Source organism: Colius striatus, chromosome 16, assembly GCF_028858725.1.
Source record: "Colius striatus isolate bColStr4 chromosome 16, bColStr4.1.hap1, whole genome shotgun sequence".
NCBI classification, from domain to species: domain Eukaryota; kingdom Metazoa; phylum Chordata; class Aves; order Coliiformes; family Coliidae; genus Colius; species Colius striatus.
The window spans coordinates 2,378,062-2,400,187 of NC_084774.1; the positions used below are offsets into that span (position 1 = coordinate 2,378,062).

Here is a 22,126-nt window from a genome sequence, read left to right on the forward strand (position 1 = left end):
ACAGATGTTCTCTTCTGTTTGTCATATTTACCCCTCAGACAGAGGCTCTACTGTCTGGAACTGTCTCTGCTTAACACGTGAGCTGTACAAAGACACAGAAATGTTGCCCCACATTACAATTTAAAGGAATTTCAAAACATAGCAGTGAAAAAGATCCTGGCACAGATTTTCAGGCTCAGTACTAAGTAAAATGATTTCAGGTACGTTCTTGATATTGTCACACTGTTTTAAAAAGAACATTCCCAGAGCTCTTCCTCACTCTAAACATTCCCCAAACAGCAGGCAGCCTTTCCTTCCAGTTCCACCCCTTTCTCCAGAATGTCCTCTTGCTCCTTTTATCTTTTTTCTCTGTAGTACAAGTTGTAGCCAGTCCATCTCTGGACCTCCCCCCCTAGAAACCTATGTTTCCATTGACTTGAGGCTTGTTACACAAGATTGTTTTGCTCAAGTTGACTGTGTTGGCATTATGGGAACACCTGTGGTGTTGGGATTGGCTGAGGTTCCAAAGAAGTTACTGCTTTCATACAAAAACAGAGAAAAGAAGTTTCTGTTATTTCTGTCTAGTTCCAGCTGCATCTGTTTGGGGGATTAGCTCTAAAATTGTACCAGGCATGTGATCCACATTTAAAAAGTAGTTCCCCTAAAGTGCAAACTGTGTGGGGTGGGCAGGAACCTTTTAAACTGATTTTGCCAATGAAAAGCTTTGGGATGTGGTTCCATGGGCAGCTAAGTGAAACTAGTGGCTAGAGGGAAAAGGGTCAGTTCTGTATTGTCCTCTGCTTGTGTTCTGGACTGGTCAATTCTCATGTCCCTCATGTTTGGATCACTGAAAAACCCCCATTTTTTTACTGACTTAGTGTTTTCTTGTGTTAGTGACTTGAGGTGGCACGTGGCAGGGTCTGATGGACAGCAGTTGTGTCATAAAGTAGCTGTGAGGAGTACATGATGGAGAGAGAGAACATGGCATGAAGCAGTATCCAACATTCATTTCAATTTAGCACGTGTGCATCAGGCCAGCTCAGGCAGGAGACGGTGTTTTCCTCTCCTGAATTGCTCCTTTTTCATAAAAATATGAGCAAAACTGAAGCCTCTTCTCTGTCTCTTGGTGATGCAGCAAGCAGAGCTGAGCCTGAGACTGTGCTGATGTGAGTGCTGCATACCCACACGTAACCCTAATGGTGTTGCACTGGTCTGCCTGAGCCAAGCTGTGCTGCGTGTGGACCTAGTGCTGTATTTATGCTTTGCTGTCCCCAGCACTTCTGGCTGTAGTTGCACAGTGTTGAGATGTGCAAGTGAACTGCATAGAGTCAGCTCTGGTCTCTAGAGAGCTTATTAGCTTTTTCTCTGCTATTTGTGAGAGCTGTTAACCCACTGAGCTGGCCTGAGCAACCGTGCATCCATGCACGTGTAAAACCGTTTGTGGGCTCATTAACTCTGTGTGATCAGAGCCAGTTCTTCACAGAGCCTTCCTCAGTGTTTCTGGACATGGGTTCGTGATGTGGTTATGTTGTGGCATGAAAAACAACTAGGACCATGACAGCATTTAATGTCTTACAGGCTATCTTGCTGTCTCAGTGCATTTCTGCTGCTACTTAGTGAAGTTTCTGAGTCCCTGGTCACACAGTGTGAGCCCTGTGAACTGCCTGACAGCAGCAGTGCTCCAAATATGGGCTATGGGTATGCCACTCACGAGGCTCCTGCAGTATATAAAGGAGGTTTTCTAATTGAGACTCTCTAGTATTACACTGCAGTTAATTTTACTTTACCTGCCATTCAGTTTCCTCTTGTTCTGTGATTATCCACGGGCAAAACTGGGACCTCTGCTTTAGAGGCTACATCACAAATGTCTTGTGCTGCTTATCAGGGAAGTAGAGATAGTTGAGCACTTCAGCTATTTCTTGTTTGAAGGAAAACAGAGTAGTAGTAGTGGGATACTAAAATTAATGGTGCCAGGCTTTCTCTTGAGTAGTTCTGTCAAAATGAAGGAGATAGCCACCTGTGAGGAGAGTGTTCAGTGCCTAACCTTGTACTTGAAAGATCAAAAGGACTTTTAAGGTCAGGTAGGTGATATTGAGAGCTGAGCTGAAGTTTGTCTGATGAACAACTGGAGCACAGGGTTACTTTGAATTGATCTTGAACTATTGATACTGTTAATTGCTCCATTCTCATGCATCTGCAGTAGTAAAGAATCGGCCCTGTCAAAGCAGCCTTTCAGGTGGCTCCTGGTGGTGCTTCTAAGCAGCTTGAAAGGGCTGGAATTTACTTACAGGACTCTGAATTCTTCTGCCTGCCTTAGCCCATCAGGTGCCTTACAGGCACATGCTGCTGTTTGTCATGCTCAGGGCAGCACTGAACAGAGTGCACCTGTTTCCTTTGGGATGTAGGGATGTTATCCCATTGCATCCTTCCTAAAATTATGGTAGTGGAAAAGTTGATCTGTCATGAAAGAAAGCTCGTGTTCAAGTTTTGCATCCCTTACCCTGATGAATTTGAAGGGCAGAATATGATTGGAGGAGTTATGTCCCCATAATCCTGAGCATTTATGTCTCTTCATACACAAACATGAACAGGATATGTTCTGTGGGCAGAACAGATTTATTCCCCAGCTGATGATACTCACAGTAATTCCATAAGCCATCAGACATTTTTGCTGTATCTGGCAGTATACTGAAGGGAATAATTTTGTGTTGAGTTTTCTGCTTTTCAGATGTTAGAACTGCATTCATTTTAAAAAGCTGATACCTGAGGGCAAGGTTGTTGCTTCAAAGCAGCCATCCTTCCTTTACATGTACAGTGAGGACTGTCCTCATATAGAAGTTAAAAAATGAACTGTGGCAATAGAAGTGTGGCACTCAGAGGGTGTGATAACAAGCTCTTCTCTCCTGGGCACTGAAGAGCTCTTTAAAAACTTTCCATATTTCCAGTAGTAGAGCTGTGAGCTTTGCTCTCAGAAACCTCTGTGTGTTGAACTGTGTGTTTTGCTGTGAATCTTGCCTGTGGAACCTTCAATTAATGAAATGGTTTGATTAATGCAGGCATTGTGTACTCTTGCCCTAGTTAGAGGTGCCTTGGCATGCCTTCAGGCCAAAGTAGTCATTTCTAGGCACGTGAATTGCTTCTAATAGGAATGTGAGAACTAAAAGAGGAGAAAGGTGATGGAAACTTGTGTTTAATCTCCAAACATAGACTATTAAGTGCCTTTGTACTGTCTTAGAGGTGGTATAGGTGATGTGTGAGCACTGATGCTGAAGCTTGGCACCTCCTGGGCACTGATGAAGTTGTATTTCTGAGGAGAGCAGTAACAGTAATGATTTGCTTGGTTCTGCTCTTTGCCTGACCATAGTTAGCATATCAAAAGAAAGAGGCTGTGAAAGGTATTGCTTTGTGATCCAAGTGAATCTCCTTGCTAATACTTGAGAGCCAAGAAGTATAGGAGTCACAAAAGAGTATATTCAAGACAGAAAAGATAAAGGGGATTTTCTTGGGGTCTCTGACTTAGAGAGTCCTTTTCTGAATACTCTCTGGCCTTTTTACTGCAAGGTTTGGGCAGTCCAGAAGACTACCCCAGTGCTGGACAGGCCAAGGTGTGTCAGGTCCTGCTCATTAGCTGCTACTCTTAAAAGGTTCTGCAGGAAACAGATGCAGAGGTGACTTCCTAGGAGGAAGATTTAAGACAGGAACTGAAGGTCTTAGTATGCACATAACCCACAGGTCCATGCTTTCCAAGCATGAGAAAGAGGAATATGGGGTTTATGCCACTTAGCCTAAATCTGTATCCTCACATCCTAAGAGCATGCACAGATCCATGATGTGAACAGCATACAGACTCACCATCTCTGGGAAACCCAGTGGCTATTGGAGCAGGGCTAAATCTGGAAATGGAAATTGTTTCTGTGGTTGGTTGGTGGGTTTAGCCCTGATGTGGAATGGCTGGAGGCAAGATTCTGTGGGTCACACAGCTGTGCAGTAAATCAGAACAGCAGAGTTGGAGCAATGACACAGCTGGCAGTGCCCTGTCACTGGCAGGAGGCACCAGCACACATTAAGGAAAGAGTGTAAGAATGGAGCAAAGCATCCATTGATGCTTCTCTCTTACTCTCTGCTGCTTTGGGATTTTCTAAGCTAGAAGCCACATATTTGTCTAATTCTCCAGTTTGTATTTTCCCCCACCTAAATGTTTTTTAAGTGAGTTCTAAACATGTGAAACCTCTGGGAATCTGCAGTGTCCTGTGGCTGGTGTGGTGGCTTAGGCCCAGCAGCCAGTGCCTAACCCCTCACCCTAACCCCTCCCAGCAGGGTGGGGAAGAGAAGTGTAACTGAGGGCCTTTGGCTCCACACAAACCCATCACACATGGTCTGGAGTTGAAGCACGAGTGTGACAGTAAATGATGTTTGCTTCTCATATGTACATACTGCTTAGGGCCAGAAATGAAATGTAAACACATTTCTGTGTTTTTTGTGTAGCAAATGTCTGTGAGGCTCAAAATGTGATGAAATTCATGTTAATATTCAGTTGTGTTTCTATGTTTTTTTCCCCTTCCCATCAAGGGTGCCAAATGCCTGATACTTTGAATTCGTGGTTTCTAGTAGCCCAGCTTCATGTCTGGTAAGTGGAAAGACAAACAGTAATGTCACTGTGTTCAGGAGATAAGTGATAGGTGCATTAGTCTGAGAAAAAGGAGGCTCCATGGTTATTGCTAACAGTGCTTAGATTCCATTTACTGATGTCCTGATTTTAGCTGGGGTAAAGTTAATTTTCTTCCTAGTAGGTGCTACAGGGCTCTGTGTGGAGAAAGACTGTTGGTAAGTCAGTGATGTTTGGTTACTGCCCAGCAGAGCTTCAAGACCTTTTCTGCTTGTCCCCCTGCCCTGCCAGCGAGGAGGAGGGAGCACAAGGAGCTGGGAGGGAGCACAAGGCCAGGACAGCTGACCCCAACTAGCCAAAGGGCCATTCCAGACAGCATGGCCAGTACATGAACTGGGCATGACTTGGCTGGGAGGGCTGATCACTGCTTGGGCCTCCATCAGGGAGTGGGGAAACAATTGCATTTAGTGTTGCTGCTTGGTTTTTATTCCCCTGGGTTTTGTTAGTCTCTGTATCTTGGTTATAGTTCTTTTCATTACTGCTATTGTGTTATTGTTGCTGTTGTGTTTTATTTGATTTTAGTTAGCAAACTGTTATTTGATTTTAGTTAGCAAACTGTTATTTGATTTTAGTTAGCAAACTGTTATTTGATTTTAGTTAGCAAACTGTTATTTGATTTTAGTTAGCAAACTGTTACTTTAGTTAGCAAACTGTTACTTTAGTTAGCAAACTGTTCTCTCATGAGCCCATGACTTTTACTGGGTTTTTTTTCCCTGCTTCTCCTCCCTGTCCCACTGGGGTGGGTGGGTGGTGTGATGAGTGAGCATCTGTGTGGGGCTTAGTTGCTGGCTGGGGTTAAAGCACAACAGCTAATTACTGAATTTTTCTACTAAAGAACAAAAAGTCCCATGGAGAAGTAAACCATCTTTTACATCTCTCAGTTCCTCACTAGTGGAATGATCTTGGCCATGAGTTTTCTTGCTCAGCCTGTGTGGGAAAACTCTTACCTTGAGTGTTTTAGGAAAAGTTTAAATGTTTGTAAAAGATGTTTGAATTGGGGGAACTTGTGATGATGGAAGTGGCTGCTCATCAGGAGCATTTAACAAATTCCAGCATTGACATTTGTGCTTCCAGCTCTGAAGTGTGTGTATGGGCTGGGATGCCAGCGTGGCTGCACGGGAAAACACTTCACACCTTAAACACTGAGGGGTTTTCTCTTTCTCATTTGTGAAAATAGCAGCAAAGAAACCATCAGGTTTTCATGGAGCATTGCATACTTGTAAAGGTCAGAGGGGTGCACAAGGGAGTAGAGTAATTTGTGTTAAGTGCCAGATCTTTTGGGAAGCTGAGGTCTGTAGACTTGGGTTCAGCTATCCAGAGGCGGAAAGGACGCTTGTGCTGAAAGAGCTGCCCTGAAGTACAGGCCCTTTATTTCCATGCCTCCTCTTTCTCCCCTTCCCTCCTTTTAATTTCCTGTCTCCTCAATATATCAAAAGATGAGGCAACTCATTTCACTGAAGAATGAACCATTCTTCAGCAGAACCATTGACAGTGCAATAATCAGTTAATGAAATCAGTGGAATCAAGTAAGGAAGACCCTCGAGATTTACAGTTTATTGATTTCTCACTGTTCCTTGTGGGGGAAAAAAGCTTAAAGAATGGCAAGCTAATCATTCATATTGGTATTTGGAAAACTACTGCAACAAGTATTCAAAGCCAATCAGTTTGTAAGTGTGTGGGGAAGAACAAAGAGGAGTAACATGGATTTGCAAAGAACATACTTCTGTTCAAATCACCTTGATTTCACTTTCACAGGAAAATGTACCCTGTGATCAACAGCATCCAGTTCAGGACACACATATCTTCTTTCATGACAGGTGTAAGAATAAACAAGGGGACTATGATAGAGATGAAATTAGCAAGGGATAGACCAAAAATTCTGAGGTCAGAGCTACACTGGAGAAGGCCAAGAGCTGCCACACTTGGAGGCAGAGATCATAGAATTGTAGAATGGAGGGTTGGAAGGGACCTTTGGAGGTGTGAAGGGAACATTTAATGAGGAAAATTGAAGTCCTTTTAAGACACAGTGGACAGGTTGACAGGAATATACTACACAAGCAGGAGGAAACTAATCTCAGCTTTGTATGATAGCAATGACAATTTGAGTGTGTGACAACTTGTCCTAAGGAGTGCTTTCATTCTAGACCACAAATCAGATGCAGTTTGGTATTCCAAGATACAGAGGATCCCAGGACAGGCCTTGCCCACTGCCTGGGTCAGTAGGAAACGCTGCAGACTTTGCTTGTGATGAGCTCAGTGACCAGGATTCTGCCATGACAGAATTTTGCTTTCAGTCAGGTTTATTGCTGTTTTCTCTTGTGATTCTCTAATCAGTTTGACCTCAGTAAAGTGGGAGCAGAACATTGCTGATTCTGCTAGCTCTGGCAAGGTCAAGGACATCTTGCCCCTGTCTGAAGGCTCTGATACCTCTGTCTTTCCTTCTGTACCTTTTTCTCAAGAGGGTAGAAACCTTCCTGCTGGTGGCCAACCACCTGACCACGTAGATTCTGATCATCATCTGTTAAAATGTTCCTGTTCCACCTTGCAGTGGAGTCTGGATCACTTTCTGGTGTACTTATTTCTTCCTCTTCAGAGTTTTAGTTTTAACTGACTTAGAGTGTCTTCTGGAGCTGGAGAACATGAGAATTTTTCCTAGTTTGGTAAACCCTGCCTCCCTCCTTGGTGCTGCCATTGCCCATCATGTTCTAGTCAACTGACATTTGCTGTGCTTTTTGCATTGCACCTTTTATAGACTTAAGATTCTTGTCAGAGCCTTATGTTCTTGTGCTGCTGATTCTGATGAGTGACTCCGACTCTGGCTCTTGTTTATTTGACTGTGGCTCTTAACTTCTTGTCTGTGGATAGCTTTCCTACTTGCCTCCTGTCAGAAAGGTGAGGATTCAGCTTCTTGTGTCAGCCTCTGCTTTCGCTAACTTCTTTCAAGCTAATGTTCCTTTAGATACCCTTTCAGTGCCTTCCAATGCAGTGCTCTGGGAAATGAACCTGTGAGTTCCAGCAGCTGGGAAGGAACAACCCCCTGCACCAGGACAGGCTGGGGGTGACCTGCTGGAGAGCAGCTCTGCAGAGACAGACCTGGGAGTGCTGGGTGAGAATAAACTGCCCATGAGCAGCAACGTGCCCTCGTGGGCAAGAAGCCAATGGCAGCCTGGGGGCAGCACGAAGAGTGTGGGCAGCAGGGCCAGGGAGGTTCTGCTCCCCCTCTGCTCTGCCCTGCTGAGGCCTCATCTGGAGTCCTGTGTCCAGTTCTGGGCTCCCCAGCTGCAGAGGGACAGGGAACTGCTGCAGAGAGGCCAGTGCAGGGCCAGCAAGATGATCAGGGGACTGGAGCATCTGCCTTATGAGGAAAGGCTGCAGGACCTGGGGCTGTTCAGTCTGGAGAAGAGGAGGCTGAGGGGGAGCTCATCAACATTTATAAATATCTAAAGGGTGGGTGTCAGGAGGTTGGAACACGAACAGTTCCAGTTAAACATAAGAAAAAACTACTTTACTGTTCAGGTGATGGAGCCCTGGCCCAGGCTGCCCAGGGAGGGCGAGGAGGCTCCTTCCTTGGAGGGTTTCAAGACCCACCTGGACACGTTCCTGTGTGACCTGATCTAGTTGAACCTGCTTCTGCAGGGGGGTTGGACTGGATGATCTCTAAAGGTCCCTTCCAGCCCCCACCATGCTATGATTCTATGAGTTCTCTTTCCTGAATGTCATGCTTTTTAGGCCATTTCTGTTACTTCACACTTTTGATGTCACAAAGACCTTTTTTTATGTTTGGAAGCACAGACCTTTCAGAAAATGTCAAGCTGTTGGGCTCCCCAGCTGGAGGCTGCCTTTTCCTGTGCAGTGGCAGTTTTGTTGGTGTTCAGAGCTGTTGTGAAGCTGCCAAGGAGATGACTTTGTACTAAGAAATGTCTGTGTGCAGAATGTATCATGTAGGTACCAAGAGATCCTTTCATGCTTTCACCATGTCACGTCTGGTGACATCTGGTATTTAGGTTCAGAATAGGTGGGTGCTACAATTCCTGTTCTGAAAGACTCAAAAGATCTGTTGCAAAAATTCATCTAAGCTGTGTTTTTCATAAGGAAATCTGCCTTTGAGACACTCTTGATCAATCTGAGAAAGTCCAGAGGAGAAGTAGTAACCACCAAGTAGGTAGAAAACAGTTCCTACAGGAAGAGATTTCACAGGTTTGCATAGAGAAGACTGAGGATACCCTGCCATTGTGCAGTGGTCTGCTTCAGAAGAAAGGGAATAAAGTATGTTTCATGGTAGAGAGGGATTTAAATTCCATCAGAGGAGTCTTACTTGAGAGAGCTTTTAAGAACTTAGGCATTTGGTTGATCCTGCCTCAACATGAGGGAATAGGCTACATGGCCTAAGCAAAGCAGCAGGAGAGAGGGGAACTGCACAGCCAGGCTTGGTTCTCTTAGCTTGTGCCCCAGCAGACTTGCACGTGGCTGTAAGTACAGTAGTTGGTGAACTTGCTGAGCACAGCTGGGGCACAGCAAAATTTGCTAACCTATTTAGGGAGAGTTCAGAACTCTGCTCATTGCCATTCTATCAAGTGTAAGTCATGACATACAGCTGATGGCAAAGATGGTTCTGGAGCTCCTTTCTTCTGTCCCTCAGGTTACTGGCTGTTTGTGAATGGGTTCAAATGGAATAAAGCCTTCCAAAATTACTGTTTGATACTTGTGTTGTTAAGCCAGAGTAATTTCTCTGAACAAGTATAACCTAGCCCTAGAAACACTTACTCTGGAGCAACTGAGGCAGCAGGAATGAGTGGCCAGGTGCAGAGGATAGCAGGAACCTCTGAGTGCCCTCAGAAGTATAATTCAACATCACACTTTGATTTCCTGGCACTCAGCTGTCTCACAATAGTCAGTGGTGGTGCTGACTACTGCTTCTGGTGTTTCAGCCAGTCTGTTGTATGGGAATACTGACAGAAGCAGTTGTAGCTGAGGCTGTTGTGGGAAACTGCTGTATCTCATCTGAGATGGGTCAGGTTACAGATACTGCTGTTGTTCTTTCCTGTAATTTTCTTCTAACATAATCTCTCTGTGTAACTGAAGCACAGCATTAATTATCCAGCCCAGCCAATGTCAGGTAGACAACTTTCCAAAGACAGTTTGGAACAATTTTGCTTTCACAATTTGACAAAGTCGAGTCAGTGTTTGACAGAACCACAAAACACATTCTGTGGTGAAATTGTGAGGTGTTTCAAAGTGTGGTGATCTGCTTAGAAAGTGTCTGGTGCTTAAAGTGTCTCTGTCTTTTAAACCTCAGAGGGCAGGTGTAGTAACAAACTACCAAGTTTCAAATTAACTGCAAAGTTCCATGAGCTCACTGGTGCAGTGGAACAGCTCTGTGACAGCACTATGCATCCAAACACAGAGCCACCTTCTAGGCTCCGTGGCTGACACGTTTGATTCTGAATGCCACTGCAGTGTTCAGCAGTGACCAATTGTTAGCTGTTGTTCTCTCCTCCTGTTTCACCAGCACTCAAGGCAGACTGGATAGGAACCTGTATTTATGCTTGGGAGGAGGTTTTCTTCCAAGCCACTTCCCCCTCCCCCTCCAGGCTTTTGTCTTCAGCAAGAGAAGTACAAAAATGCCTTTCTTAGCCCCAAATTAGTCTCTTAAACTGGATCTTTTTCTTTTTGACTTGAGGGGGATACAGTAACTCTGACCAATTAACTCTTTCATAGAGCTTGATTATATAAATGCGTAAGAGGAACAAAGGTTTTGAAACTGAGGGAAGACAGACACAAACATTTAAGCTCATTGTGCATTTGTTTTGTGGAGGGACTGGACAGCAGACCACTGTTTTAGCAGAAGGCTTTATTACCTTTCTAGTAGCAAGATGAGGATTTGTTTCTTGATGCTGTTCTTAATTGTGCTTGTTGGCTGGGACAGTGGTGCTGCTGGACAGATACCAGATTGGCACTGCCACAATATAAACCTTGAGCATCCTTACGCAGCCGTTTCCCGAGGCAGAAATTGCCACAGTCTTCCCAACTTTCCCTTCGCTGGCTGCTGCCCTTCCCATTCTCTACCCACCCTCTACCCAGATTCCTTCTAGTCTCTCCACCCTTTGATCTACTTGTCATTGTCTTCTCTCTCCAGTCTTCTGACCTCTTACCATCTGACTTGGGTTGGAGCCCCAGCTCTCTCTTGTATCATTTTTAGTGTCATTTTTAGAACATCTCCATCAATCAGGTTCTGGTTGATGGGCTTTTCTTCCTTTCCTTTTGGTGTCTCAGTTGAGTGGCCTTTGCATGGGGCTTAAATGTGGTGTCTAATCACAAAAAAGGAATATAGGACAAATGTCACCTTCAGTTTATTTTGTCTCTGTGACTCATTGCAGTCAATAAGTTCTGCTTCCTTTGCAGGTTAAGAAATGTGTTTCCTTTACTAATCACTAGAGAAGGTAGAATCTATCACAGAGATTGGCCCTTTTACAGATCTGCTCCACAGACCAGCTTCAGGTGTTTACAGTTCTCTCTGCTGAGCTGACATTCACAGACCAGCCAGTACTTTTAATGCCTGGAGGGAGGCACAGAAGACAAAAAAACCATCATCATTTTTACCACTGAACTCTTGTGGACACATTGACTGTTGTTATTATGCAACTGGTTCAGAATGGCCTCCAGCAGCTCTGCTCCTGTTTTAACATGCACTGTCAGAAGACTTTCCTGTGAGCAGTGTCCGACCTGTAACACGTCTTTATGCAAAGCAGTGACTTGTTTCAGCTCCAATGTTTGACCATGAGCTCATCTACCATAACTCAGTCAATCCTGGACAGGCACTTGTGACTGTTACCATAGCAGCAGAGGTAGAGAAGGTGGGCCTGGTGATGGGTCTGGCCTCTTGGCTCGGTGAGGGATTAGCCTGTATTTCAGTTCATGCTGTTTACACATGTTGTAAAATACAGGTTTTGTTCTGATGATGAATTTTTGTAGACAGCACATCAGCAGTGAAGTTCAATTGGTTTAATGCTTAAGAAAATAAAACAACTCAACCTGTTATTCTCATTAAGATCCCACAATGCACTTAGAAACTTGAGAGTCCTTCTAGCATGTGGTGCATGCAGGGGCTTTGCCAAGTGGTTGCACGTGGATCCAAAGACCCCTGTAGCTGAAATAATTTAGGACGTTGCTAATGTGAATTTGGGTGAAGTCTGTAACTTTCTTAAGCTTTCACAGCTTCAGTAGTTCAGACTCCTACAGCACTTCAGTTATACCAGGCTGAATGACATCTGGCTTGTAGCCTAGGAGTACACAAGACATTTTCTCCTGCTCCAAGGGGCAAATGTTCTTAAGACTGAGCAATTTAGGTTGCAGTACCCTTTAACTAATTACTGTACTGCCAACCAGAATAGAATCCACTGTCTTTTTGGCCACTCTTGGCCAAAACCATCAGATCCAGCTCTTGAGTACAGAATAGAGGAGTTTGTGACTGGTTAAAATAACCCAAACAACAACTTTGTAAGTGAGGGGTTTTTTTCCTGATCACAAAAACCATGTACTGTAAAGAGAGTCTGAAATGAGCTGGAATATATTGAATTTACTCTTTGCTTTTGAAGAAAATCTAGAGGCTATGAATGTGGTGTTTATGTTCTTGCAGGATGTGCCTGGTACGAATGAAGCAGGAAGGTCGCACGGGAAAATACATGTGTCGCTATATAGTTCACTGCATGTGGGAGGATGTTGAGCAGCGTGGTAAGGTGATGGGGGTAAGTCTTCTTTGGTGTTGATAATCTTCATGATTCACATTTTTCAGTGCTTTTGCAACTTTGCATACCTTAGAAGAATGCCTAAGGATCCACTTGAGGCTGCTGGTCTGTCTCTTTTTCATCTGAGGCTGGTATCTGTAGCCCTTACTCCTGACCATTCCTCCCTAGGGCTGTGCTGCCTCTTGTATTGCCACTGACCTCGTTTCTGAAAGTGCACCATGGCCTTGGTAAAGATACTGATTTATCTGAAAGTAATTAATGGTCCCACCTGGTTTGCCAGGTCATTGCAGAACTGGTGCTGCTGTAACAGAATGCAGAGTTATGGGTAGGATTAAACAGCTGAGGTTGGGAGGAACGTGACTGGTGCCAAATGTATAACCACAACTTAAGCAATTCCAGCAGAGCTTTGAGTTTTCTTTCTATCTAGAGTGGTGAGTAAAAGGACAGCTAGTGGACAGGGGGTTTATGTTAAATTCCTGTCCATGACTATGGTCTGTTTCTCATTTTGGATTCTTAGCGTAGCTATTCTTTACCACAAAAGAAACATTGTAAGGAGATAATAGCTCCAAGGATAGTTCATTTGCAAGTCTGAAGGAAGAATAAGTTGGGATCTTTTTGGCCTGTTCTGTGGAAGTTTATGCTAGTTAAGTTGTAATGGTCATTTCTGGCCTTAAAGTCTCTAATTGCATTTCTCCAGCCTTGTGTTGGTGATGACCTTCAGAGAAGGCAGTGCAGAAACAGTGCAAGGAGTCATGGAAACTTACCACAGTGATGACAGGAGACCTCATACAGCTGAAGGTGCCTATATTCAGGGCACTTCTGTTGGGAGAATAAGGCTTAGAAAGATCTGTGTTGTAGAAAAAGAGAACAATTGTTTAAAGATTAAATAGATGTTTGTGTTTAAAATAGATGTTAGGTTAGAGAAGGGACAGTTTTCATAGAGCAGTAATGGCATATTGTCAACTTTTAGTTGTCAGCCATCGTTGGGAAGGCTGCTGGGGGATTCCTGTTGGTGATGAAAAAGGGAATTAACCTGTGAGTTAATCTGATATGCAATCACATGAATAAGTCAAGAAGCTTCTGTATGTGCTTTTAGAAAGGTGTCACTTCAGTTATTCCATCAGCAGTGGCTTTTTTTAACTAGTTGGGAATTTCATAGCTTTACTGTGTTACAGTTTGCTTTTACAGACAAGTCATCCTCTTCATCTTCTCTTGGATTAATTCTAGTATCAGATAGCTTAGAATTTTGTGATACATTAATGGGCTTCATAAATTCCAATAGGGGAATCTGTTTTCCTACTCATATGCCATAAGGCAGTGTAAATGAGCCTACACAAACTACATGATGGTACGAGATAAAAAGACTGAGTTAAAGAGCTTTTGCATTTTTGTCCTCATCTGATGCCTTCCATGTCATATCAGTGGTTGATTCTGCTTTTTATAGGAACTGGAAAGAGCTCAGGTCTTGCATTCCAGGTGTGAATTAAAGGCTGCTATTCCTGAAAAGCAAAGAAAAAAACCTCAGCTAAACACCCCACCTCCCAAAGCTCCCCAAAATCTTTTCAGGGATCTTCTGATTCCATCAGTGCACAGACCAAATACTGCTTTGGATAGGAAATTATTTCTCTTATTCCTCTGACCCTAATTTTGCCTTATCTCAACTAACCTTGTAGTTTTCCTTGAAGCAGCAGCAAACAGCAAGAAGCAGCAAAGCTAACTTTTTGCTACCCTTACAAGCATGCAGAACTCAGATTGAAGCTTGGTGCAAGTCAGACCTATAGTGAGAGATTGGTTTTTTTCCAGTAAACTTTAAAAGAAACAAAGATAGTGCTTCTTGTCACAGCATGGTGGGGTTGGAAGGGACCTGCAGAGATCATCCAGCCCAACCCCCTGCAGAAGCAGGTTCACCTAGATCAGGTCACACAGGGACGTGTCCAGGTGGGTCTTGAAGCCCTCCAAGGAAGGAGCCTCCACACCCTCCCTGGGCAGCCTGGGCCAGGGCTCCCTCACTCAAACACTGAAACAGCCTTTCCTTATGTTTAACTGGAACTGTTTGTGTTCCAGCTTCATCCCATCAGCCCTTGTCCTGTTGCAAGATACCATTGAAAAAAGTGCTGCCCCAACCTCCTGACACCCACCAGTGAGATATTTGTCACTATTAATGAGCTCCCCCCTCAGTCTCCTCCAGACTGAACAGCCCCAGGTCCCACAGCCTTTCTTCATAAGGCAGACGCTCCAGTCCCCTGATCATCTTGGTGTCCCTGCACTGGCCTCTCTCCAGCACTTCCCTGTCCCTCTGCAGCTGAGGAGCCCAGAACTGGACACAGGACTCCAGATGAGGCCTGAGCAGGGCAGAGCAGAGGGGGAGCAGAACCTCCCTTGCCCTGCTGCCCACACTCTTCTTGCTGCCCCCAGGCTGCCATTGGCTTCTTGCCCACGAGGCCACGTTGCTGCTCATGGTCAGTTTATCACCACCCAGCACTCCCAGGTCTCTCTCCTGGAGCTTAGTGTCAGATCTGTGTAAAGGCAAGCACGGGGTTTCCATTTCTGCTCCCTAAAATTTCTCAAACTGTAAAAACCTCATGGATGTCCTTTATGTTTTCATCCAGGCTGGAGCCTCCCATGTTAGCAGATGCATATTATGGTGGTGTGATTGCTGTATGCTGCAACTGTAAGGAGATTTGCAGGTATCTGAATGTCATTCAGTCTCTGCCCTGGTTAGGCATCTTTTCAGTTTATCCTTGAATTTCAATGTCACAGTCTTTGTAAGGATGATCCTGGGATGTAACAATGAGCATGCTTAGTTACCAATAGTATGAGTCCTACAATATACCTGTAACCTAGTGTGGATGTAGCTTTAATGTGGCAATAGCTGATGCTTAAATGGAGTTTTTACACATGTAAAGGCTTGATCTCTAAAGCAGTTACATCTGTGTGTGTTTAATGTCGTTTGGCTGCACAGAGGCCCATTGATTTTAATGGGACTCCTTGTGAGAGAACGTGAACTCTTGAGGTAACTGCTAGCTAGATCAGGCACTAAGGGTGTGGAAGAGAGCACAGCCAGCTCTCTTAGATTGTAAACTTGGAAGTTAGGACTGTTCTTTTCTCCACAGTGTGAAGGCATAAGGCTTTTATAATCCAGAGTGCTGGGGTGTTTTTCCTTCATCTTTTTGTTGCTTATAATCTTTCAATCATTGTTTTATCAAGATGAATGAACTTTTAGTCTCTTCTGTTAGGATTTATTGTAAGTTAGATGGAAATAATCTAAGCATTGCTGTTTGAAGAGGTTAGCTGTTCCCTTGCTCCTTATCATTGCTCTATTTTCCTTCCTTGGTGCTAGTGATACTGCATTGGCAATTCCTTTCTCTTCCATGCTTATCCACTCTTCACTTAGAGTTCAATCAGGGTCCATTTATGTGAAGAAAACTTTCTCACATGTGTCTTTTATCAATTGCAAGGTATTTTAAGTGATAAGGAAGTCAAGGACAGTTATTCTAGGTGTTAAGTTCTACTTATTAATCTTGATGTCTTTATCCCTAATGGTTCTTTTAAAATGAAGCTGAGGTAATGACAAAGAGTTTGTGAGCTGATACAAGAATGTGTCAGACAGCTATTAGTCCTACAAGCAGTATATCTTCCATCTCCAAAAGAAGATGGTTAAACACATCAAGATACAAACAGCAGGTAAAAAGACGACGTTAACGTTCCTCTGTTGGTGCTTTCAGTCTTCAAAATATAAGCCTTTCTCAGAAGGAAACTTTACTGCATACTTTTAGGGTACTAAGTTATCCTCTGCATAGCTCCTAGGGGGTTAGGAAATTCCATTCCCTGCTTTTTGTCTCATGCAGGGTATCAAAGGTCAGCATTTAACTCTAATTGGTACATTCCTGTATTGTGGTATAAGCGACAGAGCTGGTTGCATGCAATTGGTTTAACTTGTAGACAGACAAAGCTGTAGTTCTTCAACTCATTTCCATATCTAGCAACAATTCCAGCACTTGATGCAGAAAATGGATACTGCATTCCTGAATGGATGGTTTATTAAATAAAGCCATTTGCTTTTAAATATGCAAGTTCATGGGAGCCGACAGCGATAGAATGTGAGGTGTTTTAGCTACTAATTTACATCAGCTCCAACTCCAAATGGAGTTTGTATTATATCAAAACCTGGTTGTTAAAACTGCTGAGATCTAAATCTCAGCTACAAAGTTTTGAGACCTGTTAGCCAGAGCTCCTTCAGCACTCCTGAATGTCGACAACAGTCAGAAACCAAAACTTGACGCAGCTGTAAAAACACACAGCCAGCCTGTGGCCTCAGCAAATTCTACTGGTACAGGCATATTTCAGATATAAATTTTACTCTGCTGTCCCTAGTACTAATGAAGTCAGTTTCTTTTGGTGCATTTGCAGCCAGGTGTGTCCAGTTCTGTGGCTAACCAGTGCTCTTTACTTAATTTTTCCACTAGTGACATTTCTTTCAAACTTTAAAAAACAAACAGAAAAATTGGCTTGATGCAATGGCTCAAAGTGTTAATAGTAACATTAGGCTGGGTAAAAGACTTCCTTTGGATCCTGCTTGGCCAGAGATCTCCACCTTGTGGCTTGCAGTGAATGGATTGATACTGTGCAAACTGGCAGCAGCCTGGTCACTTTGTAAGGGGAATTCAGTCACTACTGAAAATGGCTGCTAACTAACAGATCTCTTTAGCAACCTAAATGTTAACCTTTCTGGTCTGACTACTGTGTTTTTAGCAACTGTGTCTATAAAAGGAGCTGTTATAAGTTTATCTGTATTTTAATACTCATAGATGAAGCTGCAGAGTTGATGAAAAGGACTTGTGGGTGCTGGAGTTCCCTGGAATGGGATTTCAGCTGACAACCAGACAATAGATACGGGGTTAAAAAACCTCCAAAGACATCACCCTCCTCACCACAAAAAATCCCCCAAAACCAACCACTCAACCAAAAATGTAACACCCTTTCCCCAGCTCCCTCCTCCAAGAGCCCTGCACTGAGGCTTCTGGCTGCAAATCACACGCTGTCTGAGGACGTTCCAGCAGGCTTTATTGAAATACCTGTAAATTGTTGTAGGCTCATTTTAACAGGGTTGGTCTTGTGTGGGGTGGTGTCATTCTGCTTCTGAAATGAACAAGCCTACATGTTCTAAAAGCTGTAAAAGAGATAAGAACAGGAGGGGCTGTCAAGCCCGTGTTGATTTATCTTAATCTCGCTTTTCCTGTGTTTCCACTGAGACCCCTGCTCCACTTTTTTTTTCCCCAGGAACACATCTAGATGTCTTTTGAATTCATTTATTGGCTCTGCTGTGCACAGCACAATGCAGCCTTTGTTATGCTTTTAGCTAGAGCTGTTTATGTACAGTGACTGGCAGCTTGTGCTCAGTTACATGGGTACAGCTGAGGTAACGCCGTCCGATCAACACCGGTTCACATCTGTGTCACTGAGGGCAAAACTGACCTGTGAACTTGAACACCAGCTGCAATCTTGATACTGTCTTCACAATTAGAAGACTTCAGATGATTAAAACTGCCGTTTTACTGTAGCTAGAAAACATCCTGAACTTGATGTAATTCAGTTCAAGTTCTTATTGTGGAGGACAGAGAGTCTGACGCTTCTAACGAACAACTTTGGAGTCATGGTCAGGGTGAGACTTCCACAAGGGATCTCGAAGCTGAGAAGACAGGGCATCAAACTGATAGAATGTTAAAGTAGAACTTCAGCTTTCGTGAATTGAACTGTTGCAGTTGGTTCACCTACAGTGGGATGCTGCTGTACTTGAATTCTAAGGGAGTTCTTTTCAGGCCTGCCTCTGAAATCTGGTGGGAAGTCACGGCATGGGTTTGGGATGCACACAACAGAAGAGTGGCAGGGCTGGGGCAGGAGGCAAGTGTGTGCAGTGTTCTGTCAGTCCAGTGGAGGGGGGAGATGAGATGGAGCACTTGCACTGAAGTACAAGTAGTTGCAGTGATTTTGTTTGAAAGAATGGATTGGGATATGAGATAGAAGATAGCATTTAGTACAGTTGAAAAGGCATTTAAAAACCTGTAAAACCAAAGAGGAGAAGCTTTAGTTTCAAATGGTCTGTCTATATGTAGAAGTTATATAACTTTATGAGGACATTTTAAGGAGAAAAATGTTAGGGCTTTTAATGAGCACTTAGGAAACATAATCTATAAAATCATACCCCTTTCTAGTGTTTAAAAACAAAGAAAACCCCCCTCCAGTTTGCCAAAGTAGTGAGGTACCAAATGGCTGTGATTTGTGCTTTTTTTGTCTAATAGAATATCAGGTATTGCATCATAGAATAGTAGGGGTTGGAAGGGGCCTTTAGAGATCATCTAGTCCAAACTGAACTGATATTTTAAGAACATCACAAAAGAAATAGTTCATCAACCCTTGATCCTTTCTTAAAGAGCTCGAAAGTTCACAGCAAGTTTCCAGTATTTTGTCACTTCATAAATGAATGATAGTATCATGTCCTGTTCCAGAGGGAATTCAGTCAGTTTGATGCTGGAAATGTTAATAACTTGACTATGCAGGAAAACACATGTGTATGGAATGTTACCTTGCAAATATCTCAACCATGATGAGGTCTGGAACAGACAGTGTGCGTTGTGCTGCAAATGTATCACTGCCAGGTCATGGAGTTTGGAAATGGAGGTCTCTTTCACATGTGGCCTTTCATGTAGTTGTTCTAGAACCAGTGCAGCTGGAACTAGGACACATGACTGAAATATAGGCATGTTTGAGGTATGCCAAGAATACCTGGTGTTGAAATCAAGGTATAATACATGCTTGGGTTCTTTTCAGCTGGCCTGCACCACTTTTCTGTAGTCTGGCATAAAAAAATGAAGTTTCCCAGATGTGTTGGACACTGTTCTGTAAGGTATTGTCCTTGGTCTGTATTATGCCTTCCTCTGGTGCCTGCAAGAAGTGTGCTGAAAACTACTTTAGAGCACCTTTTCTAGAAATACCTTTCTCATTATTCCTGCTGCTCCTCACCAGAGGCACTGACATGCCAAAATCAGTTGTACCGTGCAGCGCTTGAGCTGTGAAGTGCTGCCCCGTGTGCTTCAGACTCTGCAGAGTGTAGTTGCCAACATTCAAACATGGACCTATGAAATTAGTGCTCACCATGACTGCATAATTTTTGTTTTGGAAGTGTAGAGACAGTGGTGGAAAGAGGAAAATGATCCTCACAGAGCCTGCTGCAGTCTCCAGGCTCAGCAGAATGGGGAGCAGTGATGTCGCTCGCCTGGTGCCCGACGATGCTGTGTGTGTCACTCACAATGCAGTTTGTGATCTGGTGCCTGTCAGTGCAAGGTTAAGTAACGTTTTGCTGCATGTTTTGGACATTTACATGATCAGCATCCTGTCCTTTTGGAGTTTGTCCCAGAATTCCTCCAGTGAGATCACCCGGTCTACCTGGCTGAGAACTTTGAGATTCTTCAGGGCAAGATATCTCACATGGTGGCTGCGATTATTTTCTGACAACTCTAAACTGCTGCAGTCAAAGTGTGAATGAACTTTTAAGCCTCTTCATGAATACAGCAAAAGACCAAGACCAATGTCTCTTCTAAATCAGAGTAATCAAGCCATTGAGAGACTCCCTATTCCCAGTAGATTTAAACTGTGTTGTTGCTTGTGCTTTCGCTGCTTCTTCGGGAGTTGGAAACTGATGTTTTTGGTGCCTACTTGTTTTGAAAGACAGTAATGTAAGGTCGTGGTACTGTGAAGGGGTGCTACAGGGGTTTGAGAGGCTGCTTATTCCCTTCCCCTTGCACAACTTCTTTTCCCATCTCTGGTGGACTCAACAGCACTTGTACTGTGGCTTGGATTGAAACTGGATGCAACTCATCAGTTGCCACTACTACATGCTGTAGTGTCTTTGGCTGTTCCCTGTCTCCTGATTCAGGAGACTGTAGTTGCAGGTACCAAGATGGTGTTTGGTAACTGCTGCTGACACAGTGGAGGTTGGTTTTCTGTACACATGTAGACTCTGCCTAACGGCTGCGAGTGATGGTTCTGGCTAAGCTAAGGAGTGGCTCAGTTGCTGTGTTTTGCACAAACTCAGGGCTTGTCTTCACATGGCACAGATGAGGTCTATTTACTACTTGTACTCTAGAGTACATTAGTACTCTAACCTTGATTTTGAGGAAGGATTAATGACTTTGTTGTTTTGCTTTGTTTCTGGGAGCAAAATATGAGTGCAGCTTTACAGACTACAGTGGTTGTTTCCAGGAGAGGAAGAGGCACAGCCTGCAAGAGAAATTCTTTTGTTTTCTCTGTGACAACCAGTGCATTCAGACTAACAGGATCTTCACCAAGCTTATGTCTGGACAGCTGTGGTAGTTAGTCTTGTTCTCTCTCAGTCCTGCTATCCTGTCAGAAGAGCATGGTCTTGTTCTCTGGGTTGCCTTCCTTGCTCGACACTTTAGGATTGGTTGGTTACGTTGCTCTACGTTGACACTCAGGTTGATTGTGTTGCTCTGCAGTGTGCTGACTGTATTGCTGTTTTCAGATATGCCTAATATTGGCACTTAATTGCAGTACATAAGCAATCACTTAAGATCTCGATTCACTGCACCAGTTCTGAATGGGCTTTTCTTTGTCCTTGGTCATTTTTGTGTTACCCTAATGCTTGAGTTCACTGGAGCTTGTTTTCAGGGTATGCTCCTGTTTGACATTAGCCCTCTGTCAGTATGTCACATCTCCCTTCCTACTTCTTGTAGAGATACTAGTTTATCTCTTTATCTTTTCTTACCTCTCTTGCCAATTCTCTTTATTTCATTGCAGGACATTTTTCTGTATGTCACACTGTCACCACATCCCTTGTTCATTGCAGGACATTTTTCTGTATGTCACACTGTCACCACGTCCCTTGTGTTCATTGCAGGACATTTTTCTGTATGTCACACTGTCACCACGTCCCTTGTGTTCCTTACATGTTCAGATAATCCTTTTACAACCACCAGTTCCAGCTATGCCTATTCTCTACCTCTGACCTGCTGCTTTACCGATTCAGAGGTCACATACCTTTATTCAGTTTGCTTATGCAGCAACCCCCTGTTGCAAAGGTCCACAGTGGAAGCTCAGGATCTATCCTCCCATCTACTTGCCTCAAAGCCACCCTTGCATGTTGACACATCTGCATGACTTTGCTTCTTTCTTCCAGATCTGTCTTGTCTTCTTCAGTTTATTTCTCTGAACACATGCTTTCCCATCCTAAATCCCAGTTGCATATTTGCTTTCCTCCACCAGTGTCTTTGTCCCTCATCTTTTTCTCTCTCTGGCCTAGACATTACTCCTATGTGTTCCAAAAACTGCTGCAAGGATCATCTCTCTGGCTTATTACTCACTATGGCATTTACATCCCCTGACTGTCTCCACTAGTGGTTTGGGGTTTTTTGCTTCAATAGGCTGTAGTATGTACTGGGGGAGTGGGCTGGCAGTCTGCCAGTGCTGGCAGTCCAGATCAGCTTCTCCTGCAAGCAGCTCTGTGCCACTTAATTGTAGAACTCCTTCAAAGGCTAATCATAAATTCTCCTGCAGACACAATGTCTTCCAGTTTACAATGCACATACTACAGTGCTTTGTAGCCTTGCTACAAAGTGGGTTGCAAATGTTTGTGTTTTCCTGTTAGAACTCAGCTTGTTACTTCATTTTCTTACTTCTCTGGCTTATTTTATCTATTCATAAAACTTTATGAAGCCCTTAT

General features: G+C 43.7%; 1 protein-coding gene across 2 annotated transcripts in view; it reads left to right on the forward strand.

The window, feature by feature from the left end:
• The window catches only part of LOC104558938 (ubiquinol-cytochrome-c reductase complex assembly factor 1), a 61,055-nt gene that overhangs the window by 11,595 nt on the left and 27,334 nt on the right, over positions 1-22,126 (forward strand). For both annotated transcript variants that reach the window (XM_062009381.1, XM_062009382.1), the window contains exons 6-7: positions 4,549-4,606; positions 12,282-12,390. In XM_062009381.1, the coding sequence (XP_061865365.1) occupies positions 4,549-4,606; positions 12,282-12,390 (167 nt within the window). The remainder of the gene's footprint in view (positions 1-4,548; positions 4,607-12,281; positions 12,391-22,126) is intronic.